Source organism: Drosophila rhopaloa, unplaced genomic scaffold (assembly GCF_018152115.1).
Source record: "Drosophila rhopaloa isolate 14029-0021.01 unplaced genomic scaffold, ASM1815211v1 contig_2, whole genome shotgun sequence".
In the NCBI taxonomy this organism is placed as follows: domain Eukaryota; kingdom Metazoa; phylum Arthropoda; class Insecta; order Diptera; family Drosophilidae; genus Drosophila; species Drosophila rhopaloa.
In genome coordinates, this window is record NW_025335083.1 from 21,367,029 (window position 1) to 21,388,433 (window position 21,405).

Genomic DNA, 21,405 nt, shown 5'->3' on the forward strand with positions numbered 1-21,405 from the left:
CAAGAACCACTGTGGCTTTGTAGAAGATAAGGTTAAGCATGTTTTAAACTACCGCGAAGTGAGTGCCTGGGGGTTCATCACCACCACACCTGCCACCCCCAAAGAAAAAAAAACCGTCTACTCCATTATCGTGCACCAGAAACAAGCGGCCACATTAGCTAACCCTTTTGGCGGATTTTTGGGGCCAGGGCCACGACCTACACCAATCACTGTCTGCATTGTTTATGATAAATGGAAACGCTTGCCAGCTGCTCGGCCCCGCGGGAGATACCAAAGGATTCGCGGTTCTGGTGGGGATTGGGATGGAAATGGGAATGGGAATGGGGATTTCCTGAATGTGAGGACAACCGCTGGCTGGCGATAAATGAGCGCCCACGCCCAGGATGTCGTCTGTGGCCATGTGACGAGGTCAGGGAAAAAGGGGAAGCCGCAATACAGAAAAGCGGATGGGTTTTTTCGCTCTTGGGCGCCACTAATTGCTGTGCATTGTTGCTGCCATCCAGTCCCCGGGGCACCTCCACCTCAATATCCTTGGCACCCAGCCTCTCTCCTTGTTTTTCGCAACTCCCCGGGCACTCATATTTTAACAGACTATCGCGCGTATCCTCCTTCTGCGTTTGAATACATAATTTCATTTAAGCTGCGATGGCGAGCTTCTCTGGCTTAGATGATGGGTCAAACGGGATGGTGTTTCTCTGGCTGGAGCATTTTTAGTTGCCTGGGGAAGTGCTCAAAAAAAGTTACATAAGTTTGTCAATAATATTATACAAAATGTAGTACAAATACGTTTTTATTTTATTGTTGCATTTATAAAATTTTTTAAATGCTTATGTTACTTTATTTTAGTTTGTTGAAACTTTACAAGTAATATATTTTAATGTATGAAAATGACTACATAATATATATATTATCTTTGTTATCTTAATGTATTGTTTGTTTCCAACCTTTTTTAAAACAGATCTTAGAACGATAAAATGTAGATTAAGCCTTATTATCCTTTATCTTACTATTCGGGGAATATAACTGTATTATTATTCAAATTTTGACATTTTTTCATATTGTCTTTGGTGTTGAGTTTGGCCGCAGGGAAATTGCTTTTATTCCGTCGCGGTTCCTCTGTTCCTTTGACGAGCTCTTGCGTTTGGGCTGGTGCATTTTGCAATTTAAATAATTTTTCCCTTTTGCTGCCATGTGGGGCGGCCAAGACGTTATTACTGTCGGAATCAGGAGCCACTCGAGCGACGCACCCACGCAGCAAGAGATCCCAGGACGAAGGACGAGGGACGCAGGACGACGGGCCAAGTAACCGCCCATATAAAGCAGCTTCGGGTCGGGGTCGGGCCAAAAACGATGACGTCGCCATCGTCGTCGTGTGGCACATCCTTTTGCAGGCAATTGGCGTCGCCAAGCTGGCTTCCAATTTCAGTTTGCTTTTGGCCAACGGCAGTGGCGGAACCTCTCGACCAGCTTGGAGCGGAAAATCCGAGAAGAACGCGCGCGAGTGCCTGAAAATATTTGAAAAATCTCCAACCAAAGGGAAATAAATCTAGAGAAGGAAAATAACAGTGCAAAAAATGTCAGGAATTCTATTGCTTCTGGCCCTGCTAGCCTTCATTTCAAATGGTGTGTGTGTGTGTGGTTGTGTGTGGGTGGTGATTTGCCTGCGGTTTCTGTGCCCTTAGATTGTGAAATATAAATTTATATTGCATATCCCACAGGCGCTGCCATCAAATGTTACGTCTGCGACTCGAGCGATAATCCCAGCTGCGCCGATCTGGGCTCCAATTCCAGCATTGTGCCGGAGGTGAGTGAAAAACAGGATTATCCATCGGCGGATTGATTGATGATTTGCCTATGACCTGTTGGCGGTGGGCTGGGCACTCGGCAGCCGGGTCAAGTTGGCTCAACCTTTTCAATCTTGGCCCAATCTGACCTTAATCAAAGTGCTGGGCCAAAAGCCCAGACGGTCACAAATTAAAACTACATGGCACATAAATTCTCACCCCGCAAAAAAAAGGTGGAAGCGAACGGTTAGAAATAGAGCCCACAAAAGCGGAAACGGAAACGTGCTACGTCGTCGTCCTCTTGTGGGGATCCCCTTTTTCCACATTCCCCTCTTACAAACTAAGTGAATTTTCTGTTACTGGCATCTTTCTACTTTTTTTCTAAAGGGGACTTTGAAAGGAAGGAAGGAACTTAGCCGGCCACGTGCCAAACAGTTGAAATACTTTCACAAAAGTCCAACAACGTAAATTTGAACCTGACAGGCTCTTGTAGAAACCTAGTCGCTTGTTAGAAGAATTAATTTGATTTAATGTGGCGACAACTGGGCGATTATAATCCCCTTTTTTATTTTTTAAAGATTCCTCTAGACATTATTATGGATTTATTTTATTTACTACTTTCACAAGGAGAACACTTTCGCTAAGAATATTCAAGCAGTTATCCAAGATAATAAAAATAAAAATAAATATAAGGTGAAGTATATACCTTCATATAAATTTATTAAAATATGATAATGAAAGCATGTTATTTACTTAATTTAAGATCAAGTCTAGCTTCACGAAATTGAAAACTACATTTAAATTTATTGCTAGTTTCAAATATATTATCGAAGTCAATTGTTGTTATCAAAAGATAAAGTGACAAAGTAGACAAGACTCCCGTGCGGCCGTTCTATCATTTCTAAGAGAGATAACCAAATATTCATTCAAACAAATAATTCAACGCAATATTTAAAGAAGTCACATTAATTCTTAAAAAGTATTCTTTGTGTCAAATCAAAGGTGCGAATTCGTAATAACTAAACTGCAAAGAGCGTGAAGTGGTCTGATTATTTTGTGATTTTTTAATCTAAATGTTCTTGTCAAAATAAATAATTCAAAATCAAATTAGTCGTGCCAAATTAATCTCATCAATTTATGAGGTTTGTCAAATTTTAGATTTGAATTTGCTAAATTAACAACCAACTTGGTCAAGCGTTCAGGGCCTGTTATGAAATGAACGCTTATCTTTTTTGATATTTGCAAATCAGAATTTAAAAACGTCATATTTAGGTTGGTTTTTTACTTGCTAAAAATAATAAGTTGATTAGAAAGTAATAAACTGCAAGCATACGCAAGTATTTATTTCTATATTATTATATTTATGGCAAATCGGAAAGAAAGAAAAATATTTTATTCTTATTATATCATTACGTTTTAGAGTGACTAACTAAAATTCCTAGTTTCTAATCACAGCTTTTCCTGTGTTCTCATAATTATCCACTATTTTCCTAACACTTTAAAGAGTGATTCCCCGATTTTGATAATTGATAACTATAATGTCTATAAAGTTTTACACCTTTCTAAGAAATCGTATTTGTTCTTAACTTATCTGGGTTAAACAAATGGAGTTCAAGTGCTTTACTCTTTGTCTGATAACCAAGGCTGTTTGGCAAATGCTCATATTGATAAGATATATTGATAAGCTACGCACAAGCTGCAGCAGCAATAATTACTTCAATTACAGGCCTGCGACAAGATTGTAGATCAACAAGCATTCATTGTGCACATTGTTAAAAAATCAGCAAAAGGTAAACAACGACTAATGACATTTATTGGGCTTATTTTAGGAATGCACATTGGACAAAATGAAATCGCTAGACACCTGGCTTTTTGACCTAAACAAATTCTCCTATTTCGATAACGGCGCCAATAAAAATCCGCTTATGAATTGCCAAAAAGTTGTGGCCAAAGACCGTGAGTATTTGCACGTAAGCCTTGCTTTTTTTGTAGCAATTAGCTTAATGTATATCACAGTCCTAGCATTATATAATATCCCATATGAATCATTGAAAATGTATTTGTCTTCTGACATACATTTATCAACATTTCAGCTAATATTTGCCTTGGCTTATAAACGATTGTTATCAGATAGATAAATATACCTGGGCAAGTTGCATTTTACCAAGGGTGGTATATTTTATGGTGGCTAGTCTAGCTGATAATTGAACAGATTTATAGTTTAAGGGAAATTACATTTCATAAAATTCTAGTTCCTGTTAAATTTGAAGCAAACTAAACAAAAATTTCAGTGATCTTTTAAAGAAAACTTCTCAAATTCGATTCCTGTTAAAAATACTTTAATATAATAATATTAGTGCATTTTTTTAAGAAGTGACAAGAGAACAATACTAAAAAAATGCATTTCAAATTAAAATGAAAATCATCTTATTAGAAATAAGAAATGGGAAAAATTAAAAACTTAATTTTGTTTATCCGCAGCTGACACTAGAAAAGTGGTGACTGCTCGCTTTTGCCAACTGGACACCGGGGATTCCGATGCCTGTCAGATCCTGAGGACCAAGCTGCGAATCCCGTCCCCCGAGGAGCGGGATCAGCGCAATCGCAACCAGAACAAGAGGCGGAAGAAGGGCCAGGATGCGGATGACGAGGACGAGACCTCCGCAGAGGATGCGTTCTTCTGCGATATTTGCAAATCGGATCGCTGCAATGGAGCGGCGGCCATAACGCTATCAGTGGGTTCGGTTTTGGCCCTGATTTTGATCCAACTGGGCCACTAAAGCAGTGAACGTACAAGGGATATACATATATATAGACCTATACCGATGGAATGAGTTGGTTGCATTTAGGTTGAGTTACCGTTAGCGTTACCCTGGCCGTTTACTTTGTAAATATTTGAGTGCAATGTCGCTGATTCGTACAAGTGTTTCAAAGGCACTCACTTAACCCCCCTACCCCTTACCTTTCCCTCCCACCCTTTCCCTCACCCCTAGACATGTAAGCACCCACACACAAACCCCAGTACACCGATACAATACACAGAAACGGAGAAAGCTAACACACATAGTCCCTTTGATTCAAAACAAATATGAAACTTTCGATTTCCAAAATAAATACCAAAAAATTGTAGGGATAACCATGTTTGCAAGATACTACATCCTATATACATATATCAATGTTTATGATACTATGTTGTTAGCCCTTACGATCTAGCTTTATTATGTTACTATTCAGATTGTTATTTATAATTGCTAGGAGCGAAGAGTATAAGAATTCACCGAATGCCTTTAATTTTCATATTTCATAGCAAGCAATATAGAGGTGAATTAATATTGACGTTGGATGTGTATATTATTAGGTAAATTCAAAAGTGCTTAGTGAATTCGCGTTAAAAATTACCGGATTTTTGAAACTTACATCTGATATGGTATAAATAAATTTGTCATAAAAGCCGCAAGCAAAAACAATCAACTAAAATGCAAGACGCGAATTTATGAATAAAATATAACAAATGCAATTATTGTTAAATAAATGTGCAATTAGACGAAATGTAAAAGCAATGCAATAGATATTCTGAGAGCTTAGAACCGCCTAAAAGCCGCACACTACATAGTACTATATGTTTTTGCGCCGAATCGAGCAATCAGTTCTGCTTAGTTCATAAGCGAGTTTTGAAATGGAAACGAAAAATTGAACATTCAGAGCACACGAATAAATGCTGTATGACAGTATAACAGAGTTGGGGTACGAATTTATTACTATCAGATAACGACGACAGTAGCTGTATAACAGTTTCTGTATCAAGAGAAAGGGTATCTTGGATTTCAACAGAGTTTTGTAATGCTGTGAAGTATTTTGGGTCGAAAAGAAAAATGATGAATGGATTTAAATGAAAGGTAATTAAAGAATAATTTTTATTAAACAATATTTTATTATAGATATTTATTCTTTATATAATTTATATGGAAAGTTCCGCATGTTTATTAACCGATTTTTCTTTCTTTTTGTTTTTGTACTTTGATGTACTTTTTTAGAAAAACACACTTAATAGGAAGTTATTTTATATGTAGGTATCTTAAAGATATGTTTACAAAACAGTAGTGATTTATAGCTGAGTAAGTATAAATCAATTCTATTATAGCTATAAAATCATGAAAGGTATTCAACACTTCGGTTTCCAAAAACTCCTTCATGTTTCCTTCTTGTTATGTTTTTCTCTTTCTTTTTGGGATTTTTTCAGCAATCAAAGATAATTTTCCCATTACTCATGTAAGATGCTTCAGTTCTTTGCCTCCAGCCCGCTTATCAATATCTCGACCTCTATCGCTCCCTCAGTCCATCTCTTTCTGGCGCACTTAATTTGAAAGTCTGGGCCGATGCTATCGTTTGCCGCGTGTAGTTTTTGTCCCCACTTCCAGGGCACTACATGTTTCACCAATGCGGCAAATTATTGGCCCCCCCCTCCCCCCCCCCCAACCTCTGGCCCACAATTATAGCGATAGTGAAAAAAACAGCCTCCGGAAACTTATTTGTGCCAGTTCAATTTGAATTTTCGGTAGCAACTGCTGACACGAACGCAGAGCGGAAAAAATAGATGAAAAAACCCCAATAAGGAGTCGCCTATTTTCACCATTCTAAGGGCTTCTCAATCGGAGAAAGTTACCTACCTTGCTTGACACCTTGACGTTTTGCAAATTGAAAGTTTTCGAACTTCCCCCAATTTTCCACCCCATTCAACCTGCCCCAAATGCGTTTTTTGTGGTTTGTGCTGTTGCTGGCTTTCGTTACCTGTGGCCCAGGTGTTTCAGGTATGTCATAAATCACGGAGCGATGTAAGCCATCCCACATGCTAATTGATTGACCCCGAACTGAGTTGCAAAAGTTGCTCATACGCAACGTTGAACCCCGCAGAAGGGTGCGCTTATTGCCCGAGTAATCCAGCTGATAAGTTAAAGCTGATAAGGCACACCCTCACGCACACTTTCGCAGATGGGAGTGGGCTTAGCCAAGGTCATGGGTGCGCTTTTTCCCCCTGGCAATTATTGGTACCCAACCGCAATTTGCATGTGGCACTATTACAAATTATTAGATTAATTATCACATATCTAAAGTCCTAAAAACACAACCTTTTGGTTGATTAAATGTTTTCACAGTTACCACACTTAAATTCAAATTATTTCAATATGATATAACTTTCAGAAACATATTAATGATTTCCAGATTTAAATCTGGTTTAAATATCTTTTGGTAAATCAACGAGTCAAATTGGAATATATTTTTAAATAATAATTGAGCCCACCCAGAAAAAAAAAAAAAATGTTTTCTAATAATGATTTTACTTTTCTGGCTTATCTCTTAAACACCCGTATTAGTTAGTATAAGCTGGTACTTTAGAACATCCAACTAAGGCGCTGTAGATTAAATTTCAATGCTTAATTTTATTTTTGTATTATTATTACTATTTTTTCTGCTGGAAGCTTTGCGTTGCTACAAATGTGAGGACTGCGATGAAAATACCCAACTAAGCGACATGGAAATGTGCGATGGCCCACTTATGAGTGGGAATGGACAGGGCACACCTGCCGGTTTCAGTCCGAGTCCGAGTCCAGTACCAGGAGGAGCTCCTTCTCCAGCTCCTCCTGCACCTTCTCCTGCTCCTGGCGCCCCCGCCCCTGCTCCCTCCCCCTCCGCTCCCTCCGATGCCAGCGAAGAGGAGGACTATGAAAGCGAGGAGCCGGCCACCGTAGGCATAATGGCAGCAGGAAACGGTGCTGGAGGAGCAGGAGGAGGAGCAGCTGGAGCTGGAGGAGCAGCAGGAGGAGCAGCTGGAGGAACAGTAGGAGGAGCCTCTGGAGAAGCAGGAGTAGCTGTCAGCGAAGAGGAGGAGGAAGAGGACGAAGAGGAGGAGGAGGAGGAACGACGCAAGCGGAGATCGATTGCCCGACAGGTCGACCTCGATATGCCAATCGCCTTCTGCTACACAGTGAGGCTCAACCGTAAGCATCTGCCTTCGATTCCCATGACATCTCATTGCAAAATCATAAAATTCTGTCGGTGTGATGCTCCCACCCACAGCGATAGGTTATCTACAATTGAGTCACCCATGAAATAATAGCACAAAGTGCAAAATGAAATGCACTTAGGAAAATATGATGAAAAACTTTATATAAAAACTACTCAGAGTTCTTATTATTTTATCAATTATTTTTATTTAGGACCATTTTCAACCATTCAATTTCATTTCAAATTCGATTATTATACGTTATTCTATGGAACTTTTGTTTACTTGTATCATATTTTGGCCATGTAAATTCAAGATCACAAAAAATTTTAATTTTTAAAGAAAACAAAATTGTTATATATTTTTTCGATTAATTTTTAAATGTAATACAATATAACCCAATAAATTTGTAATTACTTATTGATTCATATGAAAGTGAAATTTTATAAGTATAAAAGGAATTTGTATGGCGCCACTAGTTTATAAAAACGGCAACCTTTATTAGTTTAGCATATATTTTTAGAAATTGTTCAATATTTTAATTATCAAGAGGAATTTGTCACTTAAAGACTATAATTTCCTCTTAATCAACAGGACTGTTTTTGTTCTTTATGTTAAAGGCAACTGAACCTTGAATAACACTTGTTCCATTTTAATGATAAGGTATTCAATATATTTTTATGCCAAAAGCTTAGTCAACAAATGCTTATAAGTAGATATGATTTCACACAGCTTTAAATATAATAACATACTAATTGAGCCTGCTCCACAGTCAATGAATCAGTGATCACCAAGAGGGGCTGCACCACCGCCAGGATGAGCAATCAGACGGGTGGATGCGACGGTCTCTTCGAGAACTGGACGGTGGCAGGATGTCAGCTGTGCCAGGACGACGGATGCAATCAGCCCATCACTGGATCTTCCAGCAGAAATATCGGACAGTCCTGGACATTTCTAGCACTCACGCTAATGGCATTTATGACCCGCTATCTGGGCAATTGATTTGATATATAGAAATACATTAATATATTACCCACAAAGTTTGACTTCGACTTTGGCGTCTGAGTTCATTTTATTTTTGGGAACGCTTGCGGCTTTTACGAGCCGCATGATGTCTCTATTTATGGGACGCTTACCACTCGTAAAGTTCGGTGGCAATGAGCACACCTGAGCTATTTTCGCATAATTGTTTAATTGGCATCGATAAGACACTGTCCCTTTTTTTTTGATTCGCCCGCAGGGGAAAGTGCTCGCTCATTGAGCCCGTTCATTCAGTTGCAGGCGTATCGGAATTAAATCAATTAGTCGCTGGCGATAAGTGGTGACGAGGAATATACCTGTACGAGTCGGGTGCTCCCGTTCAAATACGATTTCATGACTTCATGCGACCCGCAAGCTGATAAACTGATAAACTGATATACTGATCAAATGGCCAAAGCATTTAGGCCGATAAGCGTTAGGAAGTCGAGTGGCAATTGCTGCCTAAAACTTTGTCGAGATTTATGGCCTTATTTTGGGGTCCGGAATTGAGCAGAGTTCTTAATACAGCGATGAGGAAACACGGCCGACAACAAGTTATCACTTTAAGGAAACTTGCTCTAAACTGTAAATGCCACTGCCAAATTCGTAAGGCTGATATAAAATGTATTTATATATTTTATTCAACTCCTCGATTTGTGGGCTCGATTTGGGGACTTTTTAACGCTTCCCCGTTTTATTTTCGTCGGTTTCCGGGACGGTAAAGTAACTTGTAATGACGAGCATGTCCAAAAGCCTTTCTAAAAGCCCCGCTTTCAGATGACGTAGAATCCAATGGGATTCTAAAGAGAATCTCAGTGAGAAGAGGCTAAAACCCCAGAGAAAGAGATTCGAGATTGTCACTTAGCACTTTACGTGATGTCGTCGACACTTTTTAAGATATGTACATATATGCAATTTTTTGTAGCTGTCTTTTTGTCTCCGGGGAAGTTACGGGTTTTTATCTCCCGTCTACACTTTTCAGACGATGCGTCAGTTAACCCATGCGGCACTAACCAGACCCACTCGACATTTGGCACGATCCACGGCCGGTAAATCATGAATTATAAGCCCACGAGGCACATGCTCGACTTCCAAACTGCAAAACTGCACCAGTAAAGTTTCAGGGCCAGTAAATATGGAAAAATAGAGAGACAATTTAACTAAATTATGTGCTGGTTTTCGTACTTTGTTTAACAAACAAGCCATTTAAGACATATCTAACAATATTAATTAATAGTATTTTGTAGCTTAATCATTAGAACGTTTAAATGTGAGCCAAAATTAAAAAAAAAAATTTATTTAATATTCTTTATTAAAAACAAATCTTGATAACAACATCTTTGTATAACATTTTAAAATGTAAGATTAACCAAAATATTTAAAAATGTGTCGTAACATAAAAACCGTGTAAAATATTTTTATTTATTTTGTTTTTAAATAAAAAAGCGACAAAAAGCCAGTCAAACCATACAAAAGTTCGGCTTATCAGCTGACCTTGCGCCTCGTTCGCAGGCTTTTTTCTAGGTCAGAAGGCGAATTGAATTACCTTTCGAGCAAACACGACCTTGGCGTTTACTCGACTGGAAAATTTCGTTAAGCTATTGCGAATCCAGAGTTCTAAGCCAGAGCAATGGGACAGGTGCAAATAGGGTTAGCTAATACGGGCCACAACGAAATCTCTGCTAATTGTTTGGCTCTGTCTAAGCCGCATTTGTTTGCTATTCGTGCTCTGATATTGAATAATAATCATGGGACATCCAAATCCAAACGCATATATATAAGTGACGAATATTATGTAAATGGGAGGCAGGTAATGCGGCTATAAACTTAACAATCGTATTCAGACTGGGATGGGTAATTTCTGGATCTCAGTTGCTGACTAACGAAAAGCTGTTTAATTAGCAACAAATTGGCAACAAAGAGATTCTGGATGAAAACAAAACAACAAAGGGTGCGAAAAGTCGTCGAGAAAAGTGAAATGAATCCCCCAGAACTGAATCATTTGTCGACGGGGGGAAATCCAAAGAACCTAAGATGCCATCCCAGAATATCCCATTTTCCCACATTATCATATCATGCAAAGAGAACCAACCCCCACAATAAAATTAAGAGTGCGCTCTCTTCGATCATTTTAATTTGTGCTCGCTTAGTCGGCATAATAAATTAATTTGTTATCAATAAGAAAAGGCAAACTTGTTTTATGGCCCTCTCTTCATCTCTCGCCCCCTCTCTCTTTTTTCGGCTCGTGCCGTCCCTCTCTGCCGCTCACTCTCTTACGCATTGAAGCCGCAGTAGCAGCGCAGTCCGCTTTTAAAACTCTATAAAAAGTCTCAAACAAATCACAAGATTTTCAGTTAAATTTCAGAATTCGCAAACTGCGGTAGCCCCCAGTAAATCTAATTTTACCAAGTGCGCGCAAATCAAAATAAACAAATAGCCCACATAATTAGTACAAATACTAAACGCGAACATTATTTATAATATATCTAAAATATATATTTTGAAATAAACCAAAACCAAATACAAAAGCAAATAACATGTTCAGCAAAAGTCACATCGTTTTGGCCAGCTCTTTGCTGTTGCTAATCGCCCTGCCAGGTAAAGCATTTTGGGTATTTGAGGCTATTAGAATATCGTGAAAAGTGTCGTGATAACTTTGATGTGTCTTATTTTACCTTAAACGATCTAAATCGTAGGTTTATCAGATAGCGCGCAAAGGAATCATACGATCTGATAAACATATCTTGAGGATTTCAGTTTGTGGCTGCCGCTATAAATACACACTCGTGTCTCAAGTGTTGTTCGCTTATATGCAGTTGCCAAAAAGCCAGCAAAATGAATTCAGAATTCAAGATCATGAACATTTCGCCATAAAATTTTTGCATATCAAGCAGTCGGTGACAACGGCGACAATAAAAATGGTCAATTTATTTGTTATTATTTAACTGTCATAAATAATGCAAAGATTGTTGCCAATTTGCGGGTTTTTTTTTAATCGCCTTGTGATGCGGAAATGTCATCCGACCAGTCAGCTCCCACCCTTCGAATAAATATAGCATTATCATTTGGGCCCACTCTAATTTATGCCTCGAATGAAAAGGAAAAGTCAGCTGGGGAAATTGAGAATAATGAACAAATATTAGTTGACATTGAGTCGAGCTGGCGACTGCTAATTGGAAATGTTATAGTTACACTTAACACATTTTGCAGCAGCGGCCCGAAATGGAAAAACTTGTCTGGCCATTAGCACCATTCAGAAAATAACCGAACAAAACCTGAATTTCTGATATTTTTTTCACGATCGATTGACGCAATTGCAAATGATTTAATTTGTGAATCAAGAAGAGTTACGTATATATATTTAAGGCCACTTGGAAATACCAACTTATTTAACTTCTGTGAAACTTGGTTTTTTTCCATTTAAAAGGGAAAAAGAAAATAAGTCGTCTAGAACGAACTTTGACTTAAACGTTTTTAATGATTTTCAATTAACTTTACACAAACAGCATTTGCATCACAAAGATTTTTATTGACTTACCTAAGTAAATATTTACCCCCCAGTTGCACCTTTGTTTTTAGCGAAAAAAACAACAATAAGTCACTGAGTTGCACTTTTGTTTTAAATGCGAAATAATAATAACACTTACAAATTAATGTTTGTTATTAATGAGAAAGTCAAAAGTGCAAAATATCCAAATGGCGTGGCAAGGTGGCGCTTATCACGTGCCATTAAAATTAAACCCCAACAATACTGTCATTACCCTGGAGAATTTAAGACCTGCCTTCAAGCCCAAAACTGCCCCATCAATCACAATGATTTATGATAAATTTAAAATAATAAATCAACAAAAGTTAGGCAGAGATGTATTGAAGCATTTGATTGTTGGTTGTTATAGAACTATTCTAAATAGTACTGAAGGATTTTAAGTGCTCTTCAGTTGAGAAAAGATCCATTAGTCAGTTTGGAAAAACTTTAAAAGAAAGCACACGGTCAAAATCACCTTCTTGGCCCCAAGTCCCTTATCGATGGTATCATATGGAAAACCGTCAAGTGGAGATTTACTACCTTATCGGATTATCGTGGCTGTCAATCGAGATGACTCACCTGCCCACTGATAATTCGGTTCGTCGAGGGTGTATCCGCATCCCCTGATAAGACAATTAACGCAATTATGCCGGTGTACCCATGCCGATACGTGTTGTCTATTTACCTGTTTGCTTCTGGCAAATATTTGCTAGTTGTTTGCAATGACGATAACATGCAAATGGAATCGATTTTCCGGGGGAGTGCGCCCCCATAAAACCAGATAAAAACAGCTACTTGCGCTTGATCAAAGGCTATGGTAAGGTACTTACAAACTAATACTAAAGAATCGGCAAATAATACGCCAAATACTTCGGATTTAAATTGATTAATGTTGCTCACATGCTCATTGTTCTTATTGTCATCATTTATCGACTATCGTGGTTTTTCTGTTTGCCAAAGCTGTAAATTGAGCACTTTTAACTGATAGATACTATCTTTGCGTCCAATATAATTTGTATGAAAAGGGCAAGGCCACCCAAATAAAAAATTGACTTTGATAAAGGGGAAATGCCGGAAAAGGTGTGCAAAAGTAGGGTATGCAAATTAGGTCCAATATGTTTTTCATTCAAAATTAATAGCTTGTTAACAGTGTAAGGATTTTAGTTGGTGATAAGAAGGTTTCCCAGAAATCATATGGAATTGATTGCTAAAATAAAAATACCTTGAAATCAGAAAAGACCAAATCAATTTAGGTCAATTTATAATTAGGCCTTATAAAAAAAAAGACATAAAACCGTATTGCCTATGTATATAAGATCATAAACAAACCCTGGGACTCTGAATTATGGTCGATTTATATGGCTTTCGAGTTATTTATAATATGATATGCGAAAAAATAGAAACAGTCATAATCAAATAAATATTTTTTATTGTGTTAAGTACTTTACTTTACTATAAATAAACCAATTTTCTTTAACTTCCAGTAATTCGCGCCGATCTCATGTGCTATGTGTGCGATGATTGCGCCCAGCTGCCGAAGGATGCACCCCTGTTGGCCTGTAATGAGGACTTCTTTAATCCTGGCGGCAGCACAGAAGCCTCCACGGTGACCACCACCACGACCACCGAAGCGAGCACCACCACTTCGCAGGAAACCACATTGGCTCCAGTGGAAACCACCACTCCGAGCACGAGTGCTGAGACGGATCCAACGACAACGGAGTCCACGAGCACTACGGTGGAGATCACTACCACCGAACTGACCACCGAAGCTACCCAGAGTACCCAGAGCACCCAGAGCACGGAGGCACCCATTCCCACGCCACCCACCGCCGGACCCGTTGAGACAACCACCGGAGTGCCCACGCCACCCGCCGAGGATCTGGCTGCTCTGTCGGTGGCCTTGAACACCACCCGCCTGGTGCCGGTGGAGGCGGAGACCACCACGCCCACTTCCTCACTGGCCATCCGGCAGCGGCGATCAGTGATCGACACCGGATTCACCTACCACTGCTATTCCGTCCAGGTCACAGGTGAGTCACTTGGGAATACCACAATTTTGATACTTAAAATCGGGAAATCACCTAAAATACAGCTTATAATAAGATGGGAAAATACCTCCCATTAATATATTTATATATATATGTATAAATTAATTATATATATAATTTCTTAACTTGTAATCTCTGTTACCGTGTTTTATACATTTATTAAACCAGTTTCCCTAGTTCAATCTATTATTGACATTAATAGATGATATATTAAGAAATTTTTAGCATAAATTAGAAAGACAACAAATGAGCTTTGGGGGAATTTTTATGATGTTCTATGTTTTCAAATGCAATCTATTAAACAAAACTAACCTTTTTATCCTTCCTAATTCTTCTAGTGAACGGCACCATGTCCACAGATCGTGGCTGCTCCCGGGTGAGCACCATGGAGGGGGTTTGCGAGCAGTTGAAGATCCAGAACAACAACACGGAGCTGGCCAACTGCAATCCCTGCAGTATGAACGCCTGCAATGGAAGCTCGACGCTTCAGAACTCCGTCCTGGCTACTCTGCTCCTGGCTTTTGTGGCCTTTGCCCTGCAGCGCAACTAAGGATTAGATCGTAGTCCATCACCCGGTGCTTAAGTCTAGTATTCCTCGTTTCTTTGGGGCGAACACACACTCATCAGTCCGCGCCCATTGTTAAGTGATTCGAAAATTTATGTAATTTTTAAGATATACACAAACGCACATGCACAAAAAACCGAATATCGAAATATATACAACTGTACTTGTATACAAACTTAATCTAACCAAATGTAAAGCTTCAGGCGACTTAATAAATAATATGTAATTATAAAATCAAGAAAACTTTAGTTTATCTAATTTAGCTTGTTGTGGGACTCTGTATGGCATTCTAAGATATTTTTAGTGTCAATAAAACCACTAAGTGAATCAAGCAGTAAATCTAATCTTCAATAATAATACTCTCCGTTAATATCTCTAGAGGATTTTTGTCATTTAATGGGGAATATAAGTGTGTGATCATATCCTGGAGTAGACATAGTAATCAAAGTAAAAACAAACATCCTAAAAAGTTTTTAGTGTGATAAAAAACTGTCTGGCTTTCTTAGAGAAACAATTAATTTTCATTTCAAGCTCATAAATAACACAAATATTCCTTCAACATAATATACCTGCATAAAACAAATATAGACGGGAAAATATTTTTGCACTACCAATACGAATGTCACGTATACGCCTAGTGGTACGATTTCATTTGTTGAACAAACAACCGACGTAAAAAATAGGCGGAGGCATACTTTTAGGCCATTTATGCTAAACAAATTTGCTCAAGACAAGCCCAAAAGCAAAATAAACGCGGAAATCAAACACACAACAACAACAGATTCTCATTGATAAGATACGATTTTATTACCATTTTTTGTACCTTTTGGCAACACCAAAGGAAATAAATATACGCCCACGCGTAATCAATATAGTGATTTTATAGCGCCAAATAAATCCTATAATAAAGGTATTGATAAGTTCAACAGAACTATTTAACGCCACCTTTCGAAAGTTCGCTACCTACCGCTACTCACTTTATCCTGATTGTACTACAAGAAGTACTTATTACAGCAGTACTAACCAGCATGTTAGACGAATTGATAAAACCTGTAATCAATAGAATTTCGTCACTAGATTATGAATAAGGGCTGAGAACGATAGTGTTGTCATAGATTAGCATAGTAATCGTAAAGGTAACACAAGAAATCAATTTCTTTATTATTGCGCAGGTCACAAGAAAGAATCATAATTTTTAAAGGTCCAATGTCCGCAGAAGTACACCAAATTACGAAGGCTTTGGTGCTCATCTATCAGCCAGCTGTCCAAAATAATATGAATCAGTATAAATATATGTTCATATAACTCTTTATTTAACCACACGGAAAATGTATGAATCATCCTTAATATATGTATTAAATGGTATTTATTTATCAGAGTGCTGAATTCTTTTGGCGACTTGAGCAGACCACGCAACGTGCAAAACGATTAGTTATTTTACACTCAAAGAAAATAAGTTCCGAAAAAGGCCTTTCTTTTATAACTATTGTAGTTTAGGTATAAACTTTGTAGTTTATATTTAAGCATCATGTTTTTCGAGGCATGAAGTTCCTAATTGAGTAACTATAGAAATATTTTATTCAAATTCAAGAACAGCTTTTTGTGTTTTTTAACTGGCAATTATATGTATTCAATTTTTACTATTTAACTATCATAGTGTTTAAAATTGTGTAATTTCAAATTACTAATTTGCTATGTAAATGCTATGTCATGTAAAATCACTTCTCCTGCATTTGATTATTGGAAAATAAATAGCATGCACAATAATTTCTTTTAAGTGCATATATTTGCGAAGTACAAACACATGTGTATTTATACAAACAATTAGGCTCATTACTCTGGCAAAGACATCATAAACCCAGGGAAAGTCTTAAATGGATCGGGCTGATTAAAAATGTATCCGACTGATTAGATTTTTACGGCCACATTGTTTGGATCCAAAGCCAACCCAGAAATGACGAAATTATTAAAAAACTCATTCAAATCAAAAGTGCAATTTGCTTATAACGGGTTCGGCCCATGAGTATACCCAAAAACAACTGGGGTCTAAGACCCCTGGCCAATGGGATCAAGCAGGCGGTTGATATCGATTTGATAAGCAGGCAGTTCTCGGAACCATGTAGATCGACAACGCTATTGACCATATAAGTGGCCATAAAAACTTCAATAAGCGCAAAAAATTGGGCATCCTGAGGAAGTGTATCCCTGGGTTTCCCCATTCTCTTCACATTCCTTATCGGCACCTATCGGGGCTATTAAGTTTTATGGGGCAGCCATTCCGGCAGGAAGACGAACCACAAAAGCGGGCCTAAACGATGAAAGTGCGCTGCTCTGCTTTTCCGCTGCCTTCCTTATCAGTGACTGAAAATGATAAAAAAGCCAGGTTAACATTATATTTAATTGGTAGTTACCATTCAACCGTTGTGCAGTGCGATTCTTGCCTTTCAAACGTTCTGATCCTCGCTAAAAATAATTGTTCGGTTAATATCCTTTCGGTCGGAAAAAAAGGAAAAATGCGTCCGATCACGGTTAACTTTTTGCTGGTGGCACTTTGTGTCTCTTCTACCATTTGGCCAGGTTGGACTTATTTATCACATTGTTTCGAAGTGCCTGATTGAATAATGCGGAATTTAAACTTACTGATTGATTAATCGCGTGTCAGACGTAAAAACGGAATTTAACTTAAATATATGAACTGTTTCAGTTAGGCGAAAGAAAAATAACTTTGCCTCTTATCAGACGTGCTGTCAACAAATTCCAGTCAATACCAGAGCCATGGCCAGTTCCATTATTGAAATTAGTTTTGTGCCGCCAACAGTCTTTAGCCTATATGTTCGGAGTTGACAAATTGCTAACATAAACTATATTTTTAAAATATATTATCACTAATTAAAAGATCACAATCACTTAAAAATATATAAACGACAATTGAATGGAGCAGCATATTTATGGCCTCTTATACTTAATATATGATTTTAAATTTACAAAAATGATCACGAAAAATATTTGTGCTTAAAAATTTTTATTTATATTCAGTAAGCTAACTGTAATTTTCATAATTTTTGAATTATTGTAAAATATAGTTTTTACTTTCAAAGTTTAAGTAATTAAGCGGGAAAACTGATTATAAAATTATTTCCAAAATGTAAAGGCCTAGATGATTTGAGAAACATATTTTTATTTTGTGGATACTAAAGTTACTCATAATATTTTTCGAAAACATGTTGAAAGTACCGACTTCAATGTAAATAATATGATAACTTTCTATTGGCAGACATTTTTTAAATAGGGATTTTCCCCTGAATTTTACTATCTTGATTCTGGAATTAAAAGATAACAACATCGCAGTGTGTGCATTGGCTGCCATACCACATGATCAACCTTTAGTCGTTGAACAAATTCAATTAGTCGAGCAGAGTACAATAAATTGTTTATATGTAGTATAGCCGTGATCTAGATAAAAAAGAGAACAGACTTAAAGTTGAAAGGTTATCCGATAAAGAACGAATACGAACAAGTACGTTAACCTAAAAAAACCACGATGTGAGTGTAGAAAGTAGTCCGATTTGCTTGATGAGGCAACCGTGCCGATGTTATCTCTTATTTGATTTATCAATCAGAGTTATTGCCTGCTCTCGACCGACGAATTTTATCTCGTTCGGCCTTCGAACCACTCCGCCCCCACCCCTCCGCCTTTCCTTCCACTGACTCACCCACTACATTTTTTCCAGCGAGTGGCCTGCAATGTTACAATTGTGTCGGAGAAGAATGCCATGCGGAAACGGTCCCAGAAATCTCTTGCAATCTGGATGACTCTGAGGCATTTGTATTGGATACAAGTGGCATTTTGAATCGATTCCGACGATCTCCTTTGGTAGTGAAGCCACGAGACACTGAAAATTTGGTAGGATCTATATCATTTAAGAAGCATCCTACTAAATATATAACCAAATGAATATTTATTAAACAGGATGAATCAACAACCGACTCCACAGTAACATCCACAGATGCTTCATCCGCGTCTACAACTGATTCCGATGTCACATCAGACTCTACCATTGCGTCCACAGAATCCTCGTCCGCGACTGATTCAAGCACAGATTCTTCAACCAATCCCCAAACTGTAGGGTCCACAGAATCTTCAACCGATTCCTCAACCATCAGTTCCACAGACTCTTCAACTGCCACTACGGATGATTCTTCAACCTCAGATTCCACGGAATCTTCGACTACCTCAGAACCAGGTTCTTCAAGTCCTTCTACAACTGCTTCTACCACCGATTCTACATCCGAATCAACGACCGATTCTACGACCGACTCTACCACCGATTCTACGACCGATTCTACGACCGATTCTACGACCGATTCTACGACCGATTCTACATCCGATTCAACGACCGATTCAACTTCCGATTCTACGACTGATTCTACGACCGATTCTACGTCCCAATCTACGTCCAGTTCTACGTCCAGTTCTACGTCCGACTCTACGACTGATTCTACGCCCAATAGTTCTCCCGTAACTACAATTTCTCCACCTATAAGTTATAAATTGGCAGCCTGTTACAGCATCTATAAGGAAGGAGGTAATTATTGGTTTCAATGCACAACACACACATATACCAATTGCCTATTACTTCAAACGAAAATCAAACCTAATATCTAACATTATAAATTTATATAAATTTTATTTTACCTATTATTTCCCTTTATCCAAAACAGAGCTCTACCGTGGTTGTATTAAGGTGCCCACAAACGAATCAGCCTGCGAGGCTGTGAAGGACAAACTGGAAATTACAGAGGACTCCGCCGATCAGTGTGACATCTGTCTGACGGACAAGTGCAATGGAAGCACTAGTTTGCAGGTCTCATTGGGCGCCATGATCCTGCTGTTGGCGATGGGTCTGAAAAACCTGTTCTAGGGGATAGCCGAAGAGTGGAGTGCCGTTGTATTATATAATTGTTAGCAGTTTGTATTCATATTTAATAAAAAATGAACTATTATCAAGAATTGACAATTGAGGTTATTATATTTGAGAGTATATAATAAGTCAAAAGTTTGCATTGCATTCAAGAGCACGTTTCCGACCCTATTAGGTATATATATTCTTGATTAGCATCTCCAGGCGAATCGATCAAGCCACGTCTGTCTGACCGTCCGTTTGCTATATGGCTGAAACTGTGTCTTCTTTCCGTCGCAGTACTCCAATTTCAGATATACGGTTTTAGATTTATAAAAATCGAATATTTCTTATAGCTACGATCGACATAACTTCATCGTTTTTAAGCATTGGCTTGCCGAATTTGCTTCTTTTCTTGTTTACGATTTAACTCCTTTATAAATTTTCGAAAAATGGCTTTGCAAAAAAGTGTCAAAAAACGACACTTCTAAGCCCATAACTTTTTTTGCAGATATCCGATTTCTAAGTGACATACTTCTAAATGATCGTGGATTAATTCTCTAAAAAACTGCATTTACAGTTGAGTTTGTAATTTTGGGTCGATTTTTCGTCATTTTTATAATGCTAACCCCTTTCCAAATTTTCGAAAAATGGCTTTCCAGAAAAGTGTCAAAAAACTGGACTTCTGAGCCCATAACTTTTGTTACAGACATCCGATTTTAAAGTGGCATGCTTCTAAATGATTGTGGTTTAATTCTCTAAAAAACTGTGTACTCAGTTTGGTTTGTAATTTTGGGTCGATATTTCGTCATTTTTTAATGCTTACCCCTTTCCAAATTTTCGAAAAATGGCTTTCCAGAAAAGTGTCAAAAAACTGCACTTCTGAGCCCATAACTTTTGTTACAGACATCCGATTTTAAAGTGGCATACTTCTAAATGATTGTGGTTTGATTCTCTAAAAAACTGTATACTCAGTTTGGTTTGTAATTTTGGGTCGATACTTCGTCATTTTTTAATGCTAACCCCTTTCCAAATTTTTGAAAAATGGCTTTGCAAAAATGTGTCAAAAAACGGCACTTCTAAGCCCATAACTTTTCTTGCAGACAACCGATTTTAAAGTGGCATACTTCTAAATGATTGTGGGTAAATTCTCTAAAAAACCGCATTTTCAGTTTGGTTTGTAATTTTTCAAAGGGTAACCCCTTTCCTCAGATTTCAAAGTGTCATACCTCTAAATCCGTGCTTGATTGAAACAAAGGAAATATGAATCATGTTGTGCCTTATTTTCACGATTAACTTATCACCGTTATTATGCAACTTAAATTTTTGCATATCAAATTGATTGATAGATTAATCGCACAACTAGCGAACCAGTGGAGTTTCCTAAAGTGATAAACTATCTTATTTTGATTAGAAGTAAGTGCCTTTGTCTTCCGTGTTGTCAATGATATCCAGTAAAGAAGATATGGTACCAAGATTGGAAGATGTAGCAAACTAAACAGTTATTTTTCCTGGTTTTTGTCGCGTTTATATATAAACTATGCAAATTATTAGAGA

The 21,405-nt window shown here is 37.9% G+C and overlaps 4 protein-coding genes across 4 annotated transcripts; all 4 read left to right on the forward strand.

The window, feature by feature from the left end:
• The first annotated feature begins 1,447 nt into the window (after positions 1-1,447).
• Positions 1,448-5,515, forward strand: LOC108051621. Its single transcript, XM_017133770.2, has 4 exons — positions 1,448-1,623; positions 1,719-1,804; positions 3,614-3,740; positions 4,266-5,515. Exons 1-4 carry the CDS (start codon positions 1,575-1,577, stop codon positions 4,562-4,564), a joined length of 561 nt encoding a protein of 186 aa, XP_016989259.1. The 5' UTR covers positions 1,448-1,574; the 3' UTR covers positions 4,565-5,515.
• An 827-nt stretch (positions 5,516-6,342) lies between these two features.
• Positions 6,343-8,831, forward strand: LOC108051630 (E3 ubiquitin-protein ligase HECW2). Its single transcript, XM_017133780.2, has 3 exons — positions 6,343-6,592; positions 7,262-7,780; positions 8,558-8,831. The coding sequence occupies exons 1-3, from the start codon at positions 6,532-6,534 to the stop codon at positions 8,785-8,787; spliced, it is 810 nt and encodes a 269-aa protein (XP_016989269.1). The 5' UTR covers positions 6,343-6,531; the 3' UTR covers positions 8,788-8,831.
• A 2,327-nt stretch (positions 8,832-11,158) lies between these two features.
• LOC108051620 (threonine-rich protein) lies at positions 11,159-15,190 on the forward strand. The gene is made up of 3 exons (XM_017133768.2): positions 11,159-11,403; positions 13,816-14,364; positions 14,721-15,190. Exons 1-3 carry the CDS (start codon positions 11,343-11,345, stop codon positions 14,930-14,932), a joined length of 822 nt encoding a protein of 273 aa, XP_016989257.2. The 5' UTR covers positions 11,159-11,342; the 3' UTR covers positions 14,933-15,190.
• Positions 15,191-17,366: 2,176 nt separating this feature from the next.
• On the forward strand, positions 17,367-19,958 carry LOC108051622 (clumping factor B). The gene is made up of 4 exons (XM_017133771.2): positions 17,367-17,524; positions 18,679-18,851; positions 18,918-19,533; positions 19,670-19,958. The coding sequence occupies exons 1-4, from the start codon at positions 17,461-17,463 to the stop codon at positions 19,867-19,869; spliced, it is 1,053 nt and encodes a 350-aa protein (XP_016989260.1). The 5' UTR covers positions 17,367-17,460; the 3' UTR covers positions 19,870-19,958.
• The last annotated feature ends 1,447 nt before the right edge of the window (positions 19,959-21,405 follow it).